This window comes from Melanotaenia boesemani, chromosome 9 (genome assembly GCF_017639745.1).
Source record: "Melanotaenia boesemani isolate fMelBoe1 chromosome 9, fMelBoe1.pri, whole genome shotgun sequence".
In the NCBI taxonomy this organism is placed as follows: Eukaryota; Metazoa; Chordata; class Actinopteri; order Atheriniformes; family Melanotaeniidae; genus Melanotaenia; species Melanotaenia boesemani.
Window position 1 is genome coordinate 26893698 of NC_055690.1, and position 21648 is coordinate 26915345.

At 37.8% G+C, this 21648-nt stretch overlaps 1 protein-coding gene across 2 annotated transcripts in view; it reads left to right on the forward strand.

Moving 5' to 3' along the window:
• The window catches only part of veph1 (ventricular zone expressed PH domain-containing 1), a 64476-nt gene that overhangs the window by 40121 nt on the left and 2707 nt on the right, over nt 1-21648 (forward strand). Inside the window, exons 9-12 of one of the 2 annotated variants that reach the window (XM_041995437.1) lie at nt 3353-3492; nt 4051-4185; nt 12180-12297; nt 17834-17970. In XM_041995437.1, coding sequence (XP_041851371.1) covers nt 3353-3492; nt 4051-4185; nt 12180-12297; nt 17834-17970 — 530 coding nt within the window. Of the gene's footprint in view, nt 1-3352; nt 3493-4050; nt 4186-12179; nt 12298-17833; nt 17971-21648 lie in introns of those variants that run through there. The other variant, XM_041995438.1, reaches the window with a different exon arrangement.

The following is a 21648-nucleotide window of genomic DNA, read 5'->3' on the forward strand; positions in this document are numbered from 1 at the left end:
GGTAGAAAAGTCGAGTCTACAGAGAGACGCAATGGAGCCAAGATTACAGTCAAATGTGTTGGCTAGGTTTGATTAATGGTGTGTTATGAATACACATTCTTCTCCCCCCTCTCCATGCCACTTTGTCTCTTTTACACACAAATACAGCTTTATGCAACAGTCAGTAGATGGCTGAGTGGTAGTGCTTAAGTCTCAAGTAGACATTGATTTATTTTTCACACGGGGGGTGTAATTTGATTGAAATCATGCATGTACTGATTATGATAAATCCTGTCTCGAGAACATATGCATATGATAATCTCCCCGGCCTATTAGATACAGCTCTTGAATATCTATTGCCATTTTGGGTCCTCTCCAAGTTTTTGTCCTGTCTGGTCAGGCACCTTGTTCTGTGTGCTCTATCCCTGGCTATTTGAGTGCCAAGAGCTGTGTGCAGTCACTAAGTATCACCAGCTCGGGTGGTAATGAGGTTCACGTGATGCTCCTGTGGAATCTTTTCGTCTGTTTGGCACCACCTTTTGTAATTTGGCACTGTCTGAATCTCTGTCCAAAACAGCAACATTCTGGTTATGGTGGTGAACTGACAGTATCCCAAATAATCCAGAATATGCTCCATTAATCCACACAAAATTCTCCCTAGTAGTGAGTGTGAGTGGTTGTGTTGGCCCTGCGATAGACTGGCAACCTGTCCAGGGTGTATGCTGCCTTTTGTTTGCTAACTGCTGGGATAGGCTCCAGGTCCCTCGCAAGCCTGAACTGGAATAGTAGGTATAGAAAGTAAATGAATCCTCACTAAATGAGAAGTGTTTTTTTTAGTGGCCCTTGACATTAAGTTGAAACACACAAATGGTAACAGAATCCAAACATTTGGAGAACACTTAATCTTTGCAAGTGTGTTGCAAAGTGTCTTCACATGGGTCCTTAGCAGACACACACGATGCAGTCCGACTCACTGTAAGCAAGAACTTTACTGCCAGTAATACGTATGTACTACATAAAACTAAAAAATGTTCCCCTCTGTAGCTTTGATGCAGCACAATCAGCTGTTTTTTCACTGTGTGTCAACACACGTGTGATGTAGGGGTTTTCTGTGAGTAATGTGTCCAGTGTATTTGCTTTACATAAAATCATTTTTACATTGAACCAGAAAGAAAGGATAATATGAGAAACTGCCATTTGCATAGAGGTGTGTCAAAGGAGTAGCTGGTCCTTCAGTGAAGCCGTCAATGTGGTTCTTGTATATACATAAATATGCTGTGATTTCAGTGCATTTGCACCTGTGCCTCAAGGTGATCTGATCAGCCAAGTGTATATGAGACCAAAGAAAGTCTTGCAGTGGCTGTTTATTGAATCAGTGTGGGGTATAACTACAACCAAGTTGATTAGGAGAGCTGATGCAGCTAGGTATAGAGCCGGGGGAAAGGTCTGCTGGAAGTGGAGGGATCTAAACTGACATATGGAAAAACAGACATCCAGAAAGAAATGAGTGACATGAGCACAGTCTATACCACTAAGTTGAAACAGATGAAGGTAGTGCACACATAGCATGCATTTAGGAAGGACATGAAAATATGGAAGCAGTTTGGTGAGCATGCATGTTCCAGCAATGCACACACACTAGAAACAAGGGTTCAAGCAGTTCATGTGTAAAAAAAATTAAAAAAAAAACAAGGGAAATGTAAAACCGTTTACGCCTCACACTAATCTGATCCAACTTTTCAAGCTTTGTAATCCAATTTAAATATTTTGCTATTCGTTCAAGTCAGATTATTTCAGTTCATTTTCAATTTTTTATTTGATTTGCTCCACTTAAATTGAACCTTCATTGGTATCATTTAGCAGGGCTAATCATTACCCCTCTTAAATTTTATACAAAAATTGTGCTTTCAGTCTTAAAACAATATATATATATTAACAAATAAATTCACACTTAACAAGGTAAGTAGATTTAGAAAAAACTGTGGGAGTGTACACACCTACAGAGGAAGTTCAAACCCACAAATTCAACAATATGGATCAATGCCAACTTGCCAATCCAATTATATTATATTACATTATATTCCTCTGTGTGTGATTTGTTTGAGCCTTTGCAGCAGTAAGCCATGAGATAATGTTTCATTCTTTTTAAACATATCAAAAGCAGGCAAACTCTCATTCTCTGTCTAACACACACAGGTAACCACTCTAAAAGGAGGTGATGATATCTTGATTGACTGGAGTTGTTGTTATCGCTTCACCTTTGACCTTAGTGTCATTTTATCTAAAAGCAGCCAGCAGTCAAATTGCAACCTCACACACCCACTGTATAGACACATGCTATTAACAGGAAATAAGATAAAAATAACAAACTCCTCTTTCGGCCTCTGCCTAAATTATGGAATCAGAAAATATATGTAAACATACTAAATAGTTGTAAAACACAAGCACATGCTCCACTCCTCCCATACATTAGCTCCCTCACTATCAAGTCTCTTATGCAGATCGACCTCCGGGACTTACAGCACATGATGTCACAGGTGATCCCAGCTGGATCAACTCATCAGGCTGTTGGCTGACCTTCTCATGAGCCGACGACCCTTCATCTCACACGACGAGGATTACACAGAAGAGCGCTCTCGAGTGCTTAATCCAAACACTGACACAAGTGCACATGCACCAGGAGACACAAAAGATTCACAGCATCCACGTGCTTCTTGTTGATGCTACAACAGACACACCCTTCCCTGCTGGGAGCTCTTTAAAGTTTATCTTGAGTAGGGTGCTAGTGGTTTTCTTGGGTGGGATCCTTCATTGTCAGATTCTTTACATTTCCATTCTTGTAACCAGTTAAACATTGTGCCTCAAGGCTTTCTACTTCTAACAGGAAAAAAAGACACCCTAGAGCAGTTGATCATTCAGGGAACCTGACTGGAAAGGGGTATATCAGGGTTTTGACAGCTTTTGCTAAAAGCAACAAGATTAGTTTTGACTTTTTCCGCAAACAAAAAAAACAAAAAAAGCTGTTTTAAGTTGCAACAACTGCTACATCATTTGTTTTGCTGAAATGAACATTTACATGGTTGTTGTTAAGCTAAAAGAAATACCAAAAAGCTTCCCCAGTCAGTTTATTGAATCATGACCCTGATGGAGAACATTAATTTCATGTGGTACAGAGCTATTTGCCCCTCTCCTGGAGGGTTGCAGGAGGCAGTGTTGGGAAGAGTAGGCATTTACTTATAATGATGATAGGCACGGTGCTTGTTTGTTTTGAATAACTATGTTCCCAAGATTACACAAGTCAAACACACAGAGATAAAGCATCTGCTCAGTGCTTTTATTTTATCATTGTCTGTTGTGTGTCTATGTATAACAGATTCAAATCGAGGGTGTGTCGCCAAGCTCTCATTCTCCTGCCCTTTGAAGGGCCACTACTGCCTGTACGCCAAGTCCTGTTTCAACCTTACCAGTCGACAGCCTCATCTGTGGATTCACATCATGCTGCTACATCTACAGGTGCACCTGAATATCCAGCTACAAAGCACTTCTGATCAACCAACAAAGGATTATAAAGCCAGAAATTTTATTTTAGGTATAAATATTTTAGGCAGATCAGTTTTCTCAGGTAATCTGCCACTGGTAGGTGAAACAAAATTTGTATTTTTGTCCCTGTCTGAGCCAACGGGAAAGGATGGAATGGTAAAAATGGATCTGATCACAGAATTAGCCCTTACTTGTTTCATCTAGAAGCAACCAGCCAACTGAGACCAAAGTATTAAGGCTATAGCTTATCATTCCTATTGTGCACCTTGTGGTGCCCCATTTGATTACCACTCTGGTTGTGTTTAATCTAATCTTAAATTAGCTTACTCACAACCACTTTGCATTGATTACATCACTGTATGGCCTCACATTTTCCTTAAATTTGTTGCCCAATTCTATCTTTTTTGCCAGATGTTTTGTTCTCTCCCTTGCCCCACACATTTCCTCTCTTTATCCCATACTTATCTCTGTCCAGACATTTTTTTTCTGTTTTGTTATCTGCTTGTTTTAATTGGTCTCTCTTTTGAACAGAGTAAATCCAGCATCCCTCTGTGCACCACAGACACATATGTCCAAAGACTGGCTTCTCTTTGGGAGAAGACACAGCTTAAAGGATCTCACAGCTTCTCCATGGCCATGACACAACACACCACCCCACACAGGAAGGTATAGTGGACCATAGTGTGTGTGCGTGTGTGTGTGCGTGTGTGTGTGTGTCTGCTCCGGCTGCTTCCTTCTAAAAGCTATCAGTCTGTAGCATGGAGAATTAAGTAATTTGTTATGTGAAAAACGGGGTGTGTCAACATCTACTGTGTTTAGATATGGACTGCACTGGATGGATATTTCTTTATCCAAAGCCTCTGCTCACCCAGACTCCCCTTTATTGTGCCTGTTTATGTGTGTGCAAGTGAAAGATTGAGTTACAGAGAGAAACGCAGACTGAATGACCCAAAAACAGTGTGTTAATGTTTCAGATGTTTTTGGAGGGTGAGGGTGGTGCTTCTCTGCTTGGCCCTTCATAAGGTGACAAGCTAAGAGGTCATTAGGAAATAATTAGACCCGCAAAGAAAACACATCTGTCTTTTGTCTCACTTTAAATGTGCACTGTGGTTGCTGTGGTTTCCATATGGAGCCTAAATTTACACACATACAGAAAGTGTACAAGTTAAACCACAAAACCATTACACTGACAAAACAAAACTGCCACTTGAATAAAATTAACCTTATTTTAACCTCAAACCAAATTCTGACCCTGAAAGGTAATAATTTACATTAACTGTTAAAAGATGGCCCATCCCCACATCTTTCTTAATAATATTATCTGGTATAAGTTGGACCCTTTGTAAGGTAAGGCAAATTTATTTGTATAGCACATTTCATGCACAAGACACTTCAAGGTGTTTATATAAAACACTAAGGGGCTGAGTTATGACGAGGGCAAAACTGCTGCGCTATTTAACATTTGCTGTGCAGTTTTGCTCTGGTTATGTTTCTACGATTAGCGCCTGATCTATTAAGACTGCTCCTGTTATCATTTGCGGAGCAAACAGCAGTATTTAAATGAGGATTTAGCGGCGCTGTTTGCTCTGTCATGTAAGGTTCTGGAGAGCAAGGAAACCGCAAACGCAAAATTAACTTCTATCCGATAGAAGTTGAGACAAATAAAGGAGACAAATAAAAATATTGCGGAAGTCGAGGAAAAAAATCTAAATGTCACAAGAAATGCTGCAATATAGTTTCATATTCAAGTTCAATTTATTTATAAGGCACACTAACAACAACCTTTAGGAACCAAGGTATTGTACATATAAAAACATGCAAGGAACAAATAAGAAATAATAAAGGTTTAAAAGCTATAAAGAAATAATAATAATAATAATAATAATAATAATAATAATAATAATAATAATAAAAGACAGGCATGATAAAGTCTTTAAACTTATCCAGCAATTCTAATATTGCAACGCTGGATCGTCTCCACAATCCTCTTCTCTGGCATTCTAAATATATTACTATAATAGAAAAAAATGCATTATCTTAGTCGCCTTTCATGGTGTCTGTGCCATCTCCTTAAAATTATTACTGCAGCCATTGCGCGTATACTGTTGTGCCAATTAGCACCTGCTTTTCAGAAACGCTATTTTTAGAGCAAACATAAACACCGCAAACTATTTGCGGGCTACATGAATCCCACTGCTGCGCAAACCAGATTTATTTGCATAGTCTCCTCCCACTAATGTGCACTTTCTGGCCGGAACGCCCATAATGCATATGCAGTAGCTTCAGAAACGCAAAGTGGAGAGCGGCGCAGTTTTGCCAGGATAACTGACGCAGTTCCATGTTTGCGGCTTTGATAGATAAGCTTGGGCCAATTTTAGCGGAGCAAAGCCGTCTGCACCTGTTTTAGTACACGCAAAGCGTTAATAGATCAGGGCCTAAGAGCATTAAGGCGGGGTGCAGAGGAAGCCTTAAAAAGTACATAAGAGAACATAGAGAGAAACAAAATCATTTTAACACATAACTGAAAGAGTGTGCAAAAAATCCTAATAAAATAATGTATAGTAACTAAATTAAATCAAAACAATTAAAAGCAAGCAAAAGTCTAGTTAAGTGAAAAGAAATTAATAACATTTCATGCAAAGGCTCATCAGAAAAAAAATGTTTTTAATTTGGATTAAAAAGTGTCTACATTTGGGGAAAGTTGAATCTTTAGCGGTTTACTTTATTTTTTTGCAGCATAACAAGTAAAGCTGCTTCTCTATGTTTAGTCTGGACTCTGGTCTGGAGTCTAAGAGCCCTGCTAGGTTAATGTTCCCTGAACGTATGACTGATTAATTCTGGACCTAAACCTTTCTGGGATTTGTAAACTATCAGTAGGGTTTTAAAATCTATTATGTGATTAACTGGGAGCCAGTGTAAAGTACTGTACTCCTACTTTAAATATACAAACTAAAAACAAAGAGAAACAACATGTCTGTCTGTCTCTTTCCAGGGGTAAAAAGGCTTCTCGCAAGGAGCTCCGAAATGTTCAAATCAATATTCTGTGCCTGCCTTTTTTATTTTTTTACCCTTAAAGCCGGACTGGTGAGAGCTTGAAAAATTACAGACGTAATAACCTATTATTAAAAAAAATAATAATAACAAACAGTGTTTATATTCGACTTTTGCACAAATTTGAAACCTTAATGTTCACAAAACAAGTGCAAACATTAATGTTTAGGAATTATTTTGTTGTTGAAGGCAAACAGTGGCATCTGTGTGCAGGAAATCACTGCTAATATGTGTTATGTGTTATGGCCCATAAAATACAATAGGAATTCTCAAGTTTCAATGCAGTATACTCAGTCACAGTAACAGACTATTTTTTTTTACCCTGGGAAGGCATTCTCTGAGGTCCCTAGATATTCTAGACACCAAGAAGATGCATATGAACCTCTTTATTGTAGAGAAAATCTTCATTTGCTTTGGGTATATCTTTTGGGGCATTTTACTGAAATTATTCTCAGGGCTTAACAGGTCAAAATTTACACAGAAATGTAAAAACTACAGATGCAGTAATGTTTTAATCCAGCAAGACTCATTTTAATACCAACACTTAGTATATGAGTGAACACAAGTTCTGCTGTGATTTACTGTTTTTAGGAACATTGTTTTAAAAAGAAATAACATAGAAGCTTGTCTGCAGGCAAACGTAGGAAGAAAAAGGGGCTATTTACTTATTTTTGAAAGCTGACAGCAGCCAGGCTCGCATGTTTTTTTAAATACTGTTTTCCCATGATAACTTGATGATTTATCTCGTTGTCTCCAGAAAACAAGTTTGTTTTCTTGAGATAACGATTTATTCAAATGCAGAGTTGTGAAGGGGCTGGAGCTGATCCTGGTCCATCACAGAACCAACACAGAGAGACAAACATTCAGTCAGACTCACAGTCACCCTTAGCGAGAATTTAGAGACTCAAATCATCCTAACATGCATGTCTTTGGACTGTGGGAGGAAGCCTAAGAGAACCCATGAGTACATGGGAAGAACATGAAAACTCCATACAGATCCCCCCAGAAACCCACTGATAGTTAATATAAGATTTATAAAAATAAGATTTCTTAAGTATGTACAATAATAAATTATATTGGATTTTATTGAGTGTGTTTGTGGTCTACTGAGAGAATCGCACTCCTTCATGCTGTGGATGCAGCAGTCTGGCTCTGAAGAAGCTCTGCAGGGCTGTCGGAGTTCACAGGGAAGCTGTTCTTTACTGGGATGCATAAGTAAAGCAATGGACGCAAGCTGACGTCAGACTGAGCAATATCCATCACTAATCACTATGTTTGATTTTACTTCTATCAAGTCTGACAAAGGCTGATATTGCGACATGTCCGTTAAGTTTTTACTAATTACTCATTTACATAAATACACATGTACACCCTCCCATCAGTTGTCATGGGGTCTGTTTTGATCATTGAAATCAGATGTCACCCACTTTCCAGCACTCCTTAATCATCTTATTACCTTGAGATAACGATTCTCGATATCTCAAGATAGCAAGAAAATTAACTCATTATCTCAAGATAACGATTAAAAAAAGAACAATAACCAATAGTGGCCCCTCTTGGCTTCCGTAGATTTAAGCTAAGAAAAATTACACTAAAAACCTGACACTACGCTGCCGCCAGCCTCTTCCTCACGCAGTCACTTACCTTATCCCTCCTCAGTGTTGAATCCTTCCACTTACATTAGTCAGGGTGAAGAGCAACAGAAAGTTATTTAAATAGAAACCTGTTTTATGCTAACATGCCTGTATACATCAGGTAGATCTTGTCCATGATTAGCAGTTCATGTCCAGCCGACAGACAACAAACAAACAAAAAAGAAAACTTTTCTATGCAGCCTAATACAACCACTCCAATTCCATCTATCCATATTAGTAAAATAAACGACGGCCTTGATCGATCAGAACTGAGTTAACTTTTCAGAGGCGGGCCTTAAAGAGACAGGAACTGAAACAAAGCATTTCAGACAAAGTAAAAAAACAGGCCTGCAGCAGTGCATAGAAAACTTTTTTTTCTTCATTTCAGGGGCATATCAATATTTATTTAAATTTGAATTAAATTGTTTTCCATGTTATAAATGCTGTTGAAAATGTGTACAGTTGATTGCTATAATAAGTCTGCTCACCACTGCCGATCAAGACAGTGTCCAGTTTTATTTAGTCTGTGTGGCTTTTTGTTTTGTTAGTTTTTTAGCATTCTGTTGAAACAAACAGAATGATAGAGCTTGCACTGTGGGCTACTTTCTCAGGAGGATCAAACCAAATATGCAGCAGTTAAAAAAAGATGAGATTTAATAGGAGAGAGGCAGGAAGAAGGTCACAACCTTTCTCTCCATCCATATGTACTGCATTTCCTCTTTGCTTTCTTTCCTTCCCAATCAGATCCACATCTTCACTCCTGCCTCCACGTGTCAATCAGAAACACATGTAGTTGACATAAATGAGACAGAAAAGGTTACCAATTACATCTGTACCAGCAGGGAGATTTAAAGAGAGACTAAAGAGCTTTACGAGGCATCTGTGATTTAAGGGGGACTTATGTTTGGCTTCTGACAGCTCACATTAGTAGTTTTATGACACATAAAATAGAAAGCTGGTCCGAGAGAAAATGAGAGGGATGGAGGGAGGTAAGGACAACAAGAAGAGAAGCTTGTGGTGGATAAAAAATTAGGGTACAACACGAATAAGGAAAAGTTTGAGAAAGTTTACATAAGCTAATAAACCCAAGTTGGTATAAGGAAGTTTGTACAAAAAGTAGAAAAGAAGGAAGAAATAGCTGACAGACTGCAACGAGAGATACTTTAAACATATTTTTTCCTTGGTTGGCCTGTGAGTGTGTTTGTTGATACAACTGGTGGGTGAGAGCAAAGGGAGAAAAGTGGGTAACAAAGAGATAAAGACAGAGCTCAGGTTGATTAGATAAAGATGTTTTGGGATGGAAAGAGAGAAAGGGGAAATTGTTATCCCTGCCTGTGCCCATTTAGTAAACTTTAAATGTTAGGACCCCTGCCCGGCTCATACATTTATGCCCAGACAAGCCTAAAGATAAATGTCCATGTAGACAGAAATAAAGCCTCTTTTTTGTTTGTTGCTGTAATCCGTCTTGCCTCCATACTTTTTTCTCATCCACTCACTCTCTCCTCCCTCCTCTTCTTCCTGCTTCTCCTCTTTTCTTTCTTTTTTCAGTTGGTATAACCCCATCAATTAGATTAGTATGAATATATTTTATGAACTGTTTAAATGTCAGAAGTTTGTTGTTCATATCCAAAGTAAACTGTAAAAAAAAAAGAAGAGAAACAGAAATGAATGAAATTTGGAAAAGAAATAAAACTAAACTGATACATTTTTTTTTGCAGAATCAGTCAATCTGATTATTGTTGCTTCCTTCCTGCTTTTGTAATCAGACATATGCAGTTACAGTCTGGCATTGTGATCAAATTATTATAATCTAAAAACAGTGATAGCAACAAGATGGAGGGAGAAAAAATTTATAGTCAGACTTCCATAACTCAGCCTTTATTTCCTCATATGTCTTCATTGATTATACCTTTTCCGGTCCTAGTGAATCAAATTTATGATGTATTTGTTGAGTTCATGCAGACATTACAGACACATTTCTTTGCAACGTCATTACTTGGTTCAGCTCAACTTGTCCATGTTTGTTTGGCAGAATCAAGCTCGTAAACAGAGAAGACAAGGCAGATTAAAAGGGTATCACATCTTTTTAAAAAAAATAAAGCTGGAAAAGATTGTAGATTTAGGCTCTTAGAAGAGTGGACCAATGTTCTGCGAGTCCCAATGGCAGCAATATCTGAATGAAATCAAGAGCTCACTGATGGATTTACAGCGTTACTGTGCAAACTTCAGAGGACCAATGTTTCGACACCCAAAGTTGTTGGGTGGGCATAAAATGAACACATAGGTAAGCTCCATTTTATTCTGTTTTGACCAATGGGCTTCTGACATGACTTCTAATGAACTCTGAACACCGGCCTTGCATTGTCTATAATTATCTGGCCATTTGCTGTGTTCACTTGTGACTCTGATGAAGCCATTTAGTGCTAAGAAGGTCGGTCCTCTGAAGTTTGCACAATAAAGCTGTAAATCCATCAGTGAGCTCCAGCTCTTTCTGCTTTTTTCCAGCAACATCTCCCTTTGTATCTCTGAAATTCTAATTGCATAAGATTCCACATCATCACTATGTATAGTGAAAATAAATACATTTTGAGTCATGTGAGATCAAGTCTTGTACAGTTGGTGTCATTTCTGAAGGCGAAGTTGAACTAGACCATTGTGACATATTGAGGGCAGTGAAACTAACTTTACCACCGTACTGATGATGTTGTTTAGTAAGCAGAGCAGAAACATTAATAAACGTTGGGAAACCTAGGTCAGCTCATTTAGAAATGTTGTCATTTTTCACAAGTCTGTATAATTTTCAACAAACTAGATCCATCAATGCTGATCACGTACTCTGTGAATATTGAAAGAAATGTGGAATATGCTTAGATTTTAAGGTTTTTTATTGTTATTATTTTGCAAGCACTCGTCTCCACTGCAGCATGTTGGTGCTGGAGAAGGCCATGACAAAAACAAACATCTGTATGTGTTTTATTTTTCTCATTTTCTAAAATATTCTTTTTCCCATCCATCTCTCTTCATCCCCCCTTTAGCTTTCCTCACATTCTCTGTATGGACCTTTATCATGATCAGGATTTTGGTTTTGCAACATGTTTATAGAAGATCTCTCAGTCTGCTGCACCATATGAGAATATTAATGTTCATTTAAACACAATCTCCCTCAGCCACACATGGTCCTGGTTTATCTGTATCCTTGGGCAAACCCCTTTTACTTCACTTATCTAGGTTGTAACAACACAAAGTTAGTTCTGATGTATGCTCATGTTCATGACCTGTATTCTGTGTGTGTGTTTCTACTGTTCAAGTTGGAATATACACATAAAAACAGCTTTCTCAGTTACAGCCTGACTCATCTGACATCCAAGACCAAAGGAGAATGGGTCAAAATGTCAAACACACTAGTAGCTCAGCTATTACAATTACTTATGCCTTTGATAGACATATAATGCAGCTGCCTCTCTTTCACATGACTGAAGAGACAATTATTACATTTATTCTCATCTCCAGGGTTTAACAGTCGTCATGTTTTTGTCTATCTAAAGTCACGTGCAGGGCTTCTTTATAGGGTCCAGGTTTCCCTCAGGTTTAATTTGTTTATTTCCTTTGTGTATATGCACAAATGTGAATTTGCACGTACCAATTTCAAAACCAAAATGATTTCTCCTTGCTGTGTTTTTTGTGTAAACATAAACTATAAAAAGTTGTGAAGATTCCTGATTTACAGGATTATGCATCAGTATTATGTATAACTCAAATTTCAAGCCTGAGGTTTTTACCCTTTTTTTATTATTATTTGGCTATCCCATCGTTTAGAAACACTCCATTACAGTTATTAAATCTTCTTAAATGTCTCCCAGAACACACATCCCTATGAGGAGGTTTCAGTTTGTACAGAACAGTTTGATACTTGTGTTGCAGAGTGATTTCATTTTTTTTTTTTTTTTGTCTGCTCTTATTTCCTTTTGTCTTTAGGATCTGGACAACCTTCAGATCCAGCTGGAGGAGGTGCGTTTCTTTGACCTGTTTGGATACAGTGAGGAGGAGGGAAGTTGGCTCTGCTTCATGTGCAACAACCCTGAGAAGGCCACAGGTGAGCACAGACTCACACACACAGAAAGTCAGGAGGGATTTAATAAACAAATCAGTAGTTATTGTCTGAAAATGAAATCCATGTACCTTTAAAACAACTTATTGTTCAGTAGTGTATATGTCAGCAGTCACCAAATTACAGACTCTTTGCTGTGTTCTCTAAATAGAGCAATAAACAAGTAAAGCCGAATTTTGGAAGATTGCTTTCTCATTTCTTGTTATCTCAGCAGCTCTCTGGGTGATAGTCTGTGCTTCTCTCGGGAGCTCTGTTGGATGTTTTCACTCAAAAGCCCTTCAAGGATAATAATCTTTTCCCAGAACAGTTATGGAAACCTGAGCAAAGAGCAGCTACCAGCCTGATTTTAGTGTTGTAAAGGGTCACTGAAGCAGTCAGTTTCTGCCATCATTACTCAGTTGTGATTACGTTTCTGTGGCCCAGCGACTCCACTCAATGAGCTCTTTGTCCTGATGAAGTCAGATTTCAGATAATAACCAGATTTTTAATCACAATCAATCCGCTGTGTATCCTGTGGATTTAAATCATGAAAATATATAACATGGGCAGACTTTCAGCTTTATTTCTGATTTCCTGAAAAGTAATAGTTATAGGCGTCAGACTTATTCAAATCCAAACTGGAGAAAAGTTAAAGGAATTACAGCTACTGAGTATGTAGAGCTCTTTTTTCAGTGGCTTAAAGAGGATTGTATAACTTTATATAACACAGATCATCCTTTGTATACAAAAACAGTGCAAATTCATCAGAGAGAGCAGGAATCACGGGGCATTTCAGAAATGAATAATTCATGAATCTCAAGTTCTTTCACTATTAAATAGAAAACCATCTTCCTTCAAAGCACCACAAGGTGCAAAACATTAACAAGCTTCCACAACAAGCCTGACTAAACTTCACCAAAGACATCTTAAAACGTTAGATGATTTCTGAAATAGCATTCTTTGAACAGATGAAACTAAGAAAAGATTAGCATAGCATACCGTTTCTGTCAAACACATGGACACAGTGTGATGGCATGGGCATGCACGACCTCCAGTGTCACTGGGTCATTAGTGTTTATTGATGATGTGACAAGACAGAAGCAGCCACATTAATTCTGAAGTGTTTACATGTATAGCATCTGTTCAGATTTCAGGAAAGTTGTTTGAACGCTTCTCTACAGATTAACAGTGATGCTAAACATTGTGCATTGGAAACTGGATTTAATGGATTTAATCATTAAACTCTATAGCATTCAAAGTTTCTTTTACAGAGACAATTTGGTTCCTCGCTGTTCTGACTCCCTTAAGTATTAACTCAACCTTGTTAAGTTTCCTCTCTGTTTCCTGTCTTCCCTATGTGTTTGTCCACTTTAAAAGGCAGAAAGTACAAAGTGTGTTTGGGTGAGTGATGGGATTGTAAAAAAAAAAAAAAAAAGACAAACAGCATCTGTAAATCTGAGTTTGGCCTCAGGACAACATACATGAGAGAAAATGTTGGGTCTTAAATCTGCAAGTATCTCTTTGTCGGCCCAAGTGGAAGCAGTTATTAGTTACACAAGAGGACAAAGAAAAATGCAGCTTGTGACAGATGCCGAGAAAGAGTTATGGAGGGAGAGGAAAAGAGAAAGAAGTGTCACTAAACTTCAATCCCGTTTGTGGCCTTGCTGTTTGCAGGCTCTCATGTCTGATGGGAGCTAATAAGAAGTCAGCAGGTATTTTCCCTTCAAACCAAAGTGGAAGCTGTTTGTTGGTAGAAGGAGCAGTCAGATGGGATGCAGTTATTGCCTCCAGAGTCTGAAATTTATGAGACAAACTCACTCTTTCAGTGTTTTTCAGTAGATACTAAACTGGTTCAGCATTAGAGAACATAATTATAATTAGGCCTTATTCCACTAAAAGACAATGCTGTTCCCTGCATTTATTTATCTTGACACCTTTCCTAATAAGTTTTGTCTTTTACCCCTAAGTTTATTTAGTTTTTTCTGCCAAAGGCATTACAGTCCTCTGAGGCTATTAGACATCATGTACTCTGATACCCTCGTATTTAGCTGAGTTGAGACAATCCTGCCACAAGTACAGTAATATTCTATTTTAAACTGCTCATAAAACAATATTAGAAGTACAGAAATGAACAATATGGTATAATACAGTTAGGACAGGTTTGTTTAATTGGATTAATTTGATCTGAATGATCTGTCTTTTTCTTTGTGAATACATACCTATAGTTATGACTACAATAATAATAATAATAACAATAATCAGTCTTCTAGATTCAAGATTATTTAGTGAGTGCTTGAATTTCAAATCTTCATCCTTTAGATTGGATGCATCTTTAGCTTTTTTGATTTCTTTGCCTCCACCAACATGTGCACAGAAATAAACACACACACATCATTCTTGCAAATCCAAACAGGACAAGGCTAAATGACCACCATCTGTCCAGCTCTGCTGCTCAGAGCCAAGTTCAATCACAAAAGCGTCTGAGTTACTGAGAGGAATGGATGATGCCTGAGTCCTGCCAGTCACCTTTTATTACAGGAGGCTTTAAAAAGGGAATAGTAGTACAATTTCTACTTATGTGTGTGCTTATGTAGACATAAAATCAGTCTGCATGTTGATAAAGTTGAATTTATGAGGGAAATGTTAATTACCCAGAACTGTATTAGTAACTATGTGAATGATATAAACCCACCAACTCAACCACCGGACATAGTCACCAAACTTTCTGTGCATGCTAGCAGTTTAAGATTCTAGTTAGCAAACACACACACACACACACACACACACACACACACACACACACACACACACACACACACACACACACACACACTCAATAAGTCAGCCATTTAGCACTTTAGTTAGCATTAAATCATTAAACATTATGAATTAACTAAGCTTCAAACACTTTGCACATGTTTAAGATAAACTAGCTTAAATATACTCCTTCCCTAATGATGCGTGTTATGTCATCTATCATTTAAAAAATGTCTGCATGTGCTACCTGGAACAACATATCTTCTCTGCAGGACTGTATATTTATCGTTCCTGACATTCAAGCAGCCTTCTGTGTTACATAAACGACCCCTTTCTAACATTTTCCACCTGATGCCTGACATTTCTGTGTGAGTCACACTTCAGACTGCTGAAATGATTTGCGTTAACAACCACTTTCTGCAACTAATTTTCAGTCTACTGTCAGTCAGTTGCATAACATAAAAATGGCTGTACTTTAAATAAAAACAGTAACACATTTAATGACATACATGCTCTATTTTGTGTTTTATTTATTTTGAGGATATTTGACTATGTGGCATGCATCCAGGGTTTAGTATCTAGACCCAAAGACAAAGTGGACTGGGGAAGCTGGTTATTGAATCAACAACCATCCCATTTGCTATCCTCTGCAGATTTCAGCATGTTATGAACCATCAAGAGATTTTTACCATATAGTACGTTATTACTTAAGAAATCATAATTCATGCCATTGAATACTTCACTGTGGTTCATTTACACGAGACTGTTCACAAATTTAAGATTAGAGTCAGGAAAAAAAAAATGACCAAACCCCTAAACTGGAAGCTTATATGTTTGCTGAAAGCCATCTGAGTACATCCAGTACTTTAGATGAAGTTACATTAAATGACTCATCTGGTCTCCCTGAAACAAATCTAGATTCACATACCAGTGCAATGTATTTTCTTTGTAATGCTGTGCTATTTTACCCTCCACCCCCACTCCACCCCTAAAAATAAAATGTGCTGACTTGGCCTGTTTGACTCAGCACTGAGACACATGTAAGGAGTTTTAAACTCATGTTTACATGGTGAGTGTGTATGGGGGGGGGGGGGGGGTCAAAGTGGAGCCAGTTGTTACTTCAGCTCCACCATACATTATGATATACTGCTGATTTTTTTAACTGCTGGAATGTCTTTGAAGTGTGTGTTAGTGGCCAGTACTGTGTGTGTGTGTGTGTGTGTGTGTGTGTGTGTGTGTGTGTGTGTGTGTGTGTGTGTGTGTGTGTGTGTGTGTGTGTGTGTGTATGTGTGTGTGTGTGTGTGTGTGTGTGTTTGTGTGTGTGTGTGTGTTTTTACCTGCAAACCTGATGCCCAAACTTAAGAGCACCAGGGTTTGGTTACGGTGGCAGAGTGAGGACGTACAGAGGAGTGATTGTTGGAGCATGGCAATGATAGAGCACAGAATAAATTCAATTTAAAGAAAAAGTTCAACCACTCATTATGTCTTTACTGGCAAAACTAGAAGAGGTAGCTGGAATTCATGTTCACTGTCTATGTGAACATGCACAGTAATACTGCAGCTATTGATCTTAATCTAAACTTAATATTATTTATTTTACAAAGCATGGTCAATCAATGATTTGCTATCCCACTCTACAACTGGATTGTTTGTACACATCCAAAGTCTTAATTATATTCTTCTCTCTCCAAACAGGGAGTATAAGCCTCCTCTGTATTTTTTTTTTTTTTTACTCTTTTCTTTATTGGAGCCTTCCTGTTCTCTACTGAACTGTAGTGAGGTCATTGTTGCCAGATCTTGTGACAGAAACAAGTAACTTGATCTATGAAAACATCCCAAAGCAATGTTCCTAATAAAACCTAGCTCAGTTCTGCATTTAGCTCTAACTAAGTTGTAAAACAATGTGTAGCAAGATGTCTTTAAAAACCCCACATTTACTAAATGTGATCAGCAAAAATAGCTTACTAGAATTAGCCTAGTTCAGGCTATGACAATCAGAAAATGTTGTTTACATGACAGTGTTATAGTTATATATATATTGCAAAGTTGCTGTGCATGTAAATGTTACAACTAACTTAAGTGAAGATTCCCAAGTTTCAAGATAGTATTAGCTGATATGCTACTTAGACAGGGACTAACCACATTATAAAGAGAAACAGCTTACCTCGTGAGTGGTTGTTATAAGACACACTGACCCAGAATGCTCAGGGGAAGGCTTAAGAAATTGTTTTAAGTGTTCCATACCTGAGCTTGACCAGTCACATACCTGTTAACCACCATAAAGAATTAAATTAATAAACACAAAATTCTAACTATTTAACCATCAATACTTCTTTAACCTAAAGTAAGACTCACTCACTATGACATAATGCTGCACAGTCGTGAGTGTCCATCACGTTGTCACATACTGTCATTTCATTTAAATCAGGTGTGTTGCAGCAGGGAAGCATTTAAAATCTGTAGGATTGTGGCCCAACTGGTCCAGAGTAGGTGATCCCTGCCCTGCATCATGACACCACCACCAGCCTGAACTGTTGATACAAAGCAGGATGGATCTTTTCATGTTGTTCTTACCAAAGCCTTTTTTTCCTGTTCTGTCCTGTAACTTTGAAGCTTGAGTAGGGACGCCTGGTGTGGTCTTCTACTGCTGTAGCCCATCTGCTTCAAGGTTTAATATAGTGTGTGTTCAAGGATAGTATTCTGCATACCTTGATTTTAACTAGTAATTATCTGAGTATTCATGTTGCTTTTCTATTTCTATGTCTGTGTTTGTTTGGCCCTCTAGTTGTGAACCAAGAGGGGCAGCCGCTGATTGAAGGGAAACTGAAAGAGAAGCAGGTCCGCTGGAAGTTCATTAAACGCTGGAAAACCCGCTATTTCACCTTAGCAGGAAATCAGCTACTCTTTCGCCGAGGCAAATCAGTACGTAAGCAGTAAAAACGTAGTCTCTCACACACTGGCACACTTGCTAATGGCTACAAATACACATTGACAGTCTCTGGTGTCTCACTATAAACACTTTCATTAATAGTTCCCTGTTCTATGTCATTTGAATCATGATGAAACTCATCCCACTTCTAGAATAGCTCAGCGCTCTCTCTGGAGTTTGTGTTGAATCCAGCTGTAGCAAGATTTGGCTTTGCTTAAGGCTCTTGGGGGGAAAATGTGACGCTAACAGCTTGAATCACCCTCTTCAACGGAAAGCAGATACACACGCAGCAAAAAAAAAAATGGATGTCCAGCTTATCCCCCTCTTTTACTTTACAGAGAACTATTGCACAAAGCAAAATGTTGCTTAATCAGAATGACTCAGCAAAAAGCAACACAGAAAACACGTGGAAAACACACAGATATAAGGTCTTAAAATGTTGCTTAAAAAGTAGGTCAAATTTAATTATATGCTGATAATAAAACATTTTTAGCTGACTGAGTGACAGTGTCACAAGTAGTCTCTTTTTAACTGAAACCTGGCTTGATACTGATGCTCCAGCGGTCCTCACTGAGGCTTCTCCCCCAAATTTTAACTTTTTATTTTCAGTCAGGGGAGGCAGAAGAGGGGGTGGTACTGCATCAATAGCGCGAGGATCAATTTCAGCAAAGATATTGTTGTTTAATAACTACTCGTCATTTGAATATCATGCATTTGTTTTTAGCAACCCACCTATTTTATCTGTGACTGTTTATAGACCACCCAAGCCTGCCTTCTGCTTTATACAAGAATTTTCTGACTTTTTAACTGTAATACACTCAAAATACAGTAAAATTTTAATAACTGGTGATTTTAACCTACACATTGACAATAGATTGCAGAGGAGTTTTTAAATATTTTAAACTGTCTAGATTTTGAACAGCATGTCACACAGCCTACTCATAACAGAGGACACACCCTGGACTTGGTCATAACCTATGGTCTGTCCACTGGTGTGCCCTATGTTGTTGACTTGGCTGTGTCAGACCACTACTGTGTGTTTTTTAACATCACCACTTTTAGCCAACAGGAGGTCTCAGTGAGAACTGTGAGGAAACAATATATTACTTCTGAAGTGGCTGCAAATTTTATTGAAATTTTAAATCAAACTCCTGCTCAGATTTTGCCTGCATCATGTGATTTTATTGTGGATCATTTTAACAGCAAACTTAAGTCAGTTATCAATGCTGTAGCTCCTCTCAAAACTAAAATAATAAAATCCAAACCCACACCACCGTGGAGGAATGAGCAAACCAAAGAACTCAAAAGACATTGCAGGAGAGTAGAGAGGAAATGGAGGAAAACAAAATTAGTCATTCATTTAGAAATTTTTAAGGAACAACTAAAAACCTACAATAAAACAGTTAAACAAGCCAAAACCCTTAATTTTTCCAATCTTATCACAGAAAACAAGAATAACCCCAAATGTCTTTTTAAAACAATAGATTTTTTAATAAACACAAGACAATCTTGATAACTACTGACCTGTATCCAAACTTACCTTTTTTAAGTAAAATTATTGAAAAACTTGTCTTTATGCAATTACATGAGTTTTTGCATAAACATATTATTTTAGAAAAATATCAGTCTGGTTTAAGGACAAACCACAGTACCGAGACTGCCCTTTTAAAAATAGTTAATGATCTTAGATCTAACTTAGATTCACAGAAACTTTCTGTCCTGGTTCTACTGGATTTTAGTACCGCCTTTGATACAGTTGATCACAAAATTTTACAAGACAGACTCAGAGGTCTGGTGGGCCTCTCAGGTACTGTTCTCAAATGGTTTTACTCCTATCTCACAGATCGAAAATTCTTTGTAAGTATGGATACATGCTCCTCAAGAATCCATGAAGTCAAGTGTGGGGTTCCCCAAGGATCAATTTTAGGCCCAATACTTTTTAATTTGTACATGTTACCTCTTGGGGATGTCATCAGGAGCCACGGCATTGATTTCCACAGCTATGCTGATGACACACAGCTTTACATCGCCATGTCTCCTGATGACTTGGAGCCAGTTAATGTCCTTTTAAACTGTATTAGATATAAAGTCATGGATGGCAAAGAACTTCTTACAGCTCAATCAGGACAAAACTAAAGTTTTAATTATCGGTCCTGAAGACAAGAGAGAGATCATTTTACCAAAAGTACATAATTTTAATCCCTCTCAGTGTGTGAGAAATCTGGGTGTTCTTTTCGACTCTGAGCTTGATTTTATTCCACACATCAGAAATGTCACAAAGACTGGATTTTATCATCTTAAAAACATTGCCAGAGTCCGCCCATTTCTCTCTCTTGATTAGATTACTGTAATGCCCTGCTCACTGGTCTTCCTAAAAAGTCCATCTTAAACCTACAGCTACTTCAGAACTTGGCGGCACGAGTTCTGACGAGGACCAGAGGGCGGGAACACATTACACCAGTTTTAAAACCGCTGCATTGGCTCCCCCGTGCGCTTCAGGATTGATTTTCTTTTAGTAGTGTATAAATGTCTTAATGGTCTTGGGCCCTCTTATTTATCCAACTTGCTTTTAAATTATGCTAATTATTGCTTTGTATGTATTTATGCATGTTCCTGCGTGCAACTGTAATTTCTTTTTAATTTGTGTTTTTTTTTTCTTTCTATAATATGGATGAATTGATTTTTCATGTAAAGCACTTTGTGTTGCCCCAGAATGAAAAGTGCTTTATAAATAAAGTTATTATTATTATTATTATTATTACAAGTCTCCTCAAATACTATAGAGTTATGTCCAGTACAGAGTTGTCTAGATACATGGGGATATGTAGTGGCTCTCTCTTTTTATTTTTTACTTTAAGTAATAGTCTTTGTGCTGCTATCCAGATGGTGATGGATTTGCCAAAGCTTTTTTTTTTTTTTTTTTTTTGTCTTTGTTCTGTGAGCTCAGTGTACCTTTGCCAGAGAGTTCTGGAGGAGGTTGGTATGTTGTGAAATAACTTTTACCCAACTGGAAAGTAAATCCCAAAACCTGCTTACTCCGTAAGTGAGAGGAATTTCAACAGTCTGGAAAGTATGACTTATCTCTTACTCTGTTTCTCATGCATTCCTACAGAACTATAGAGGCACTAGATGCTATTTTTATGTCTGTGTCTGTTATTTTTGTCTAATAGTTTGGAGTTTCATTTTTACATGAAGACACGTTTCAGAACATAACTTAAGAACGTAATCAAATTTTTTCATTTCTTTTCTGTGTTTGATAGCATAGTACTTTTAAATTTCTGAAGTGACCTTTACTCCAAAAACTTTGTAAAAACCCAACTCTGTCACGTTGGTGCCACCTGAGTCAGAAACCCACAACTGTTAGACATCTTTTTAACACAAAATAAGAATATTGATTTTTTTTCATTGTAGGACATAGCAATGCCTCTGAATATTCCATTTTCTCTTTAACTGGGACCAGACAAGGACAGGTACTAAATTACAGACAGGCCTGGACTATGGTTTGCCAAGTCTTTGTGCTCAGAGAGAAAAGAACGATCATGGAAACATAATTAGAAATATGAGGTCTTTATATTTCCTCACATGCTGTGAAATATGCATACAATTAAACTACATAAATCAGATGGATCACAAAGTTTACTTGTTGCTGTCTTCTTTCTTCTCCTGTAAAA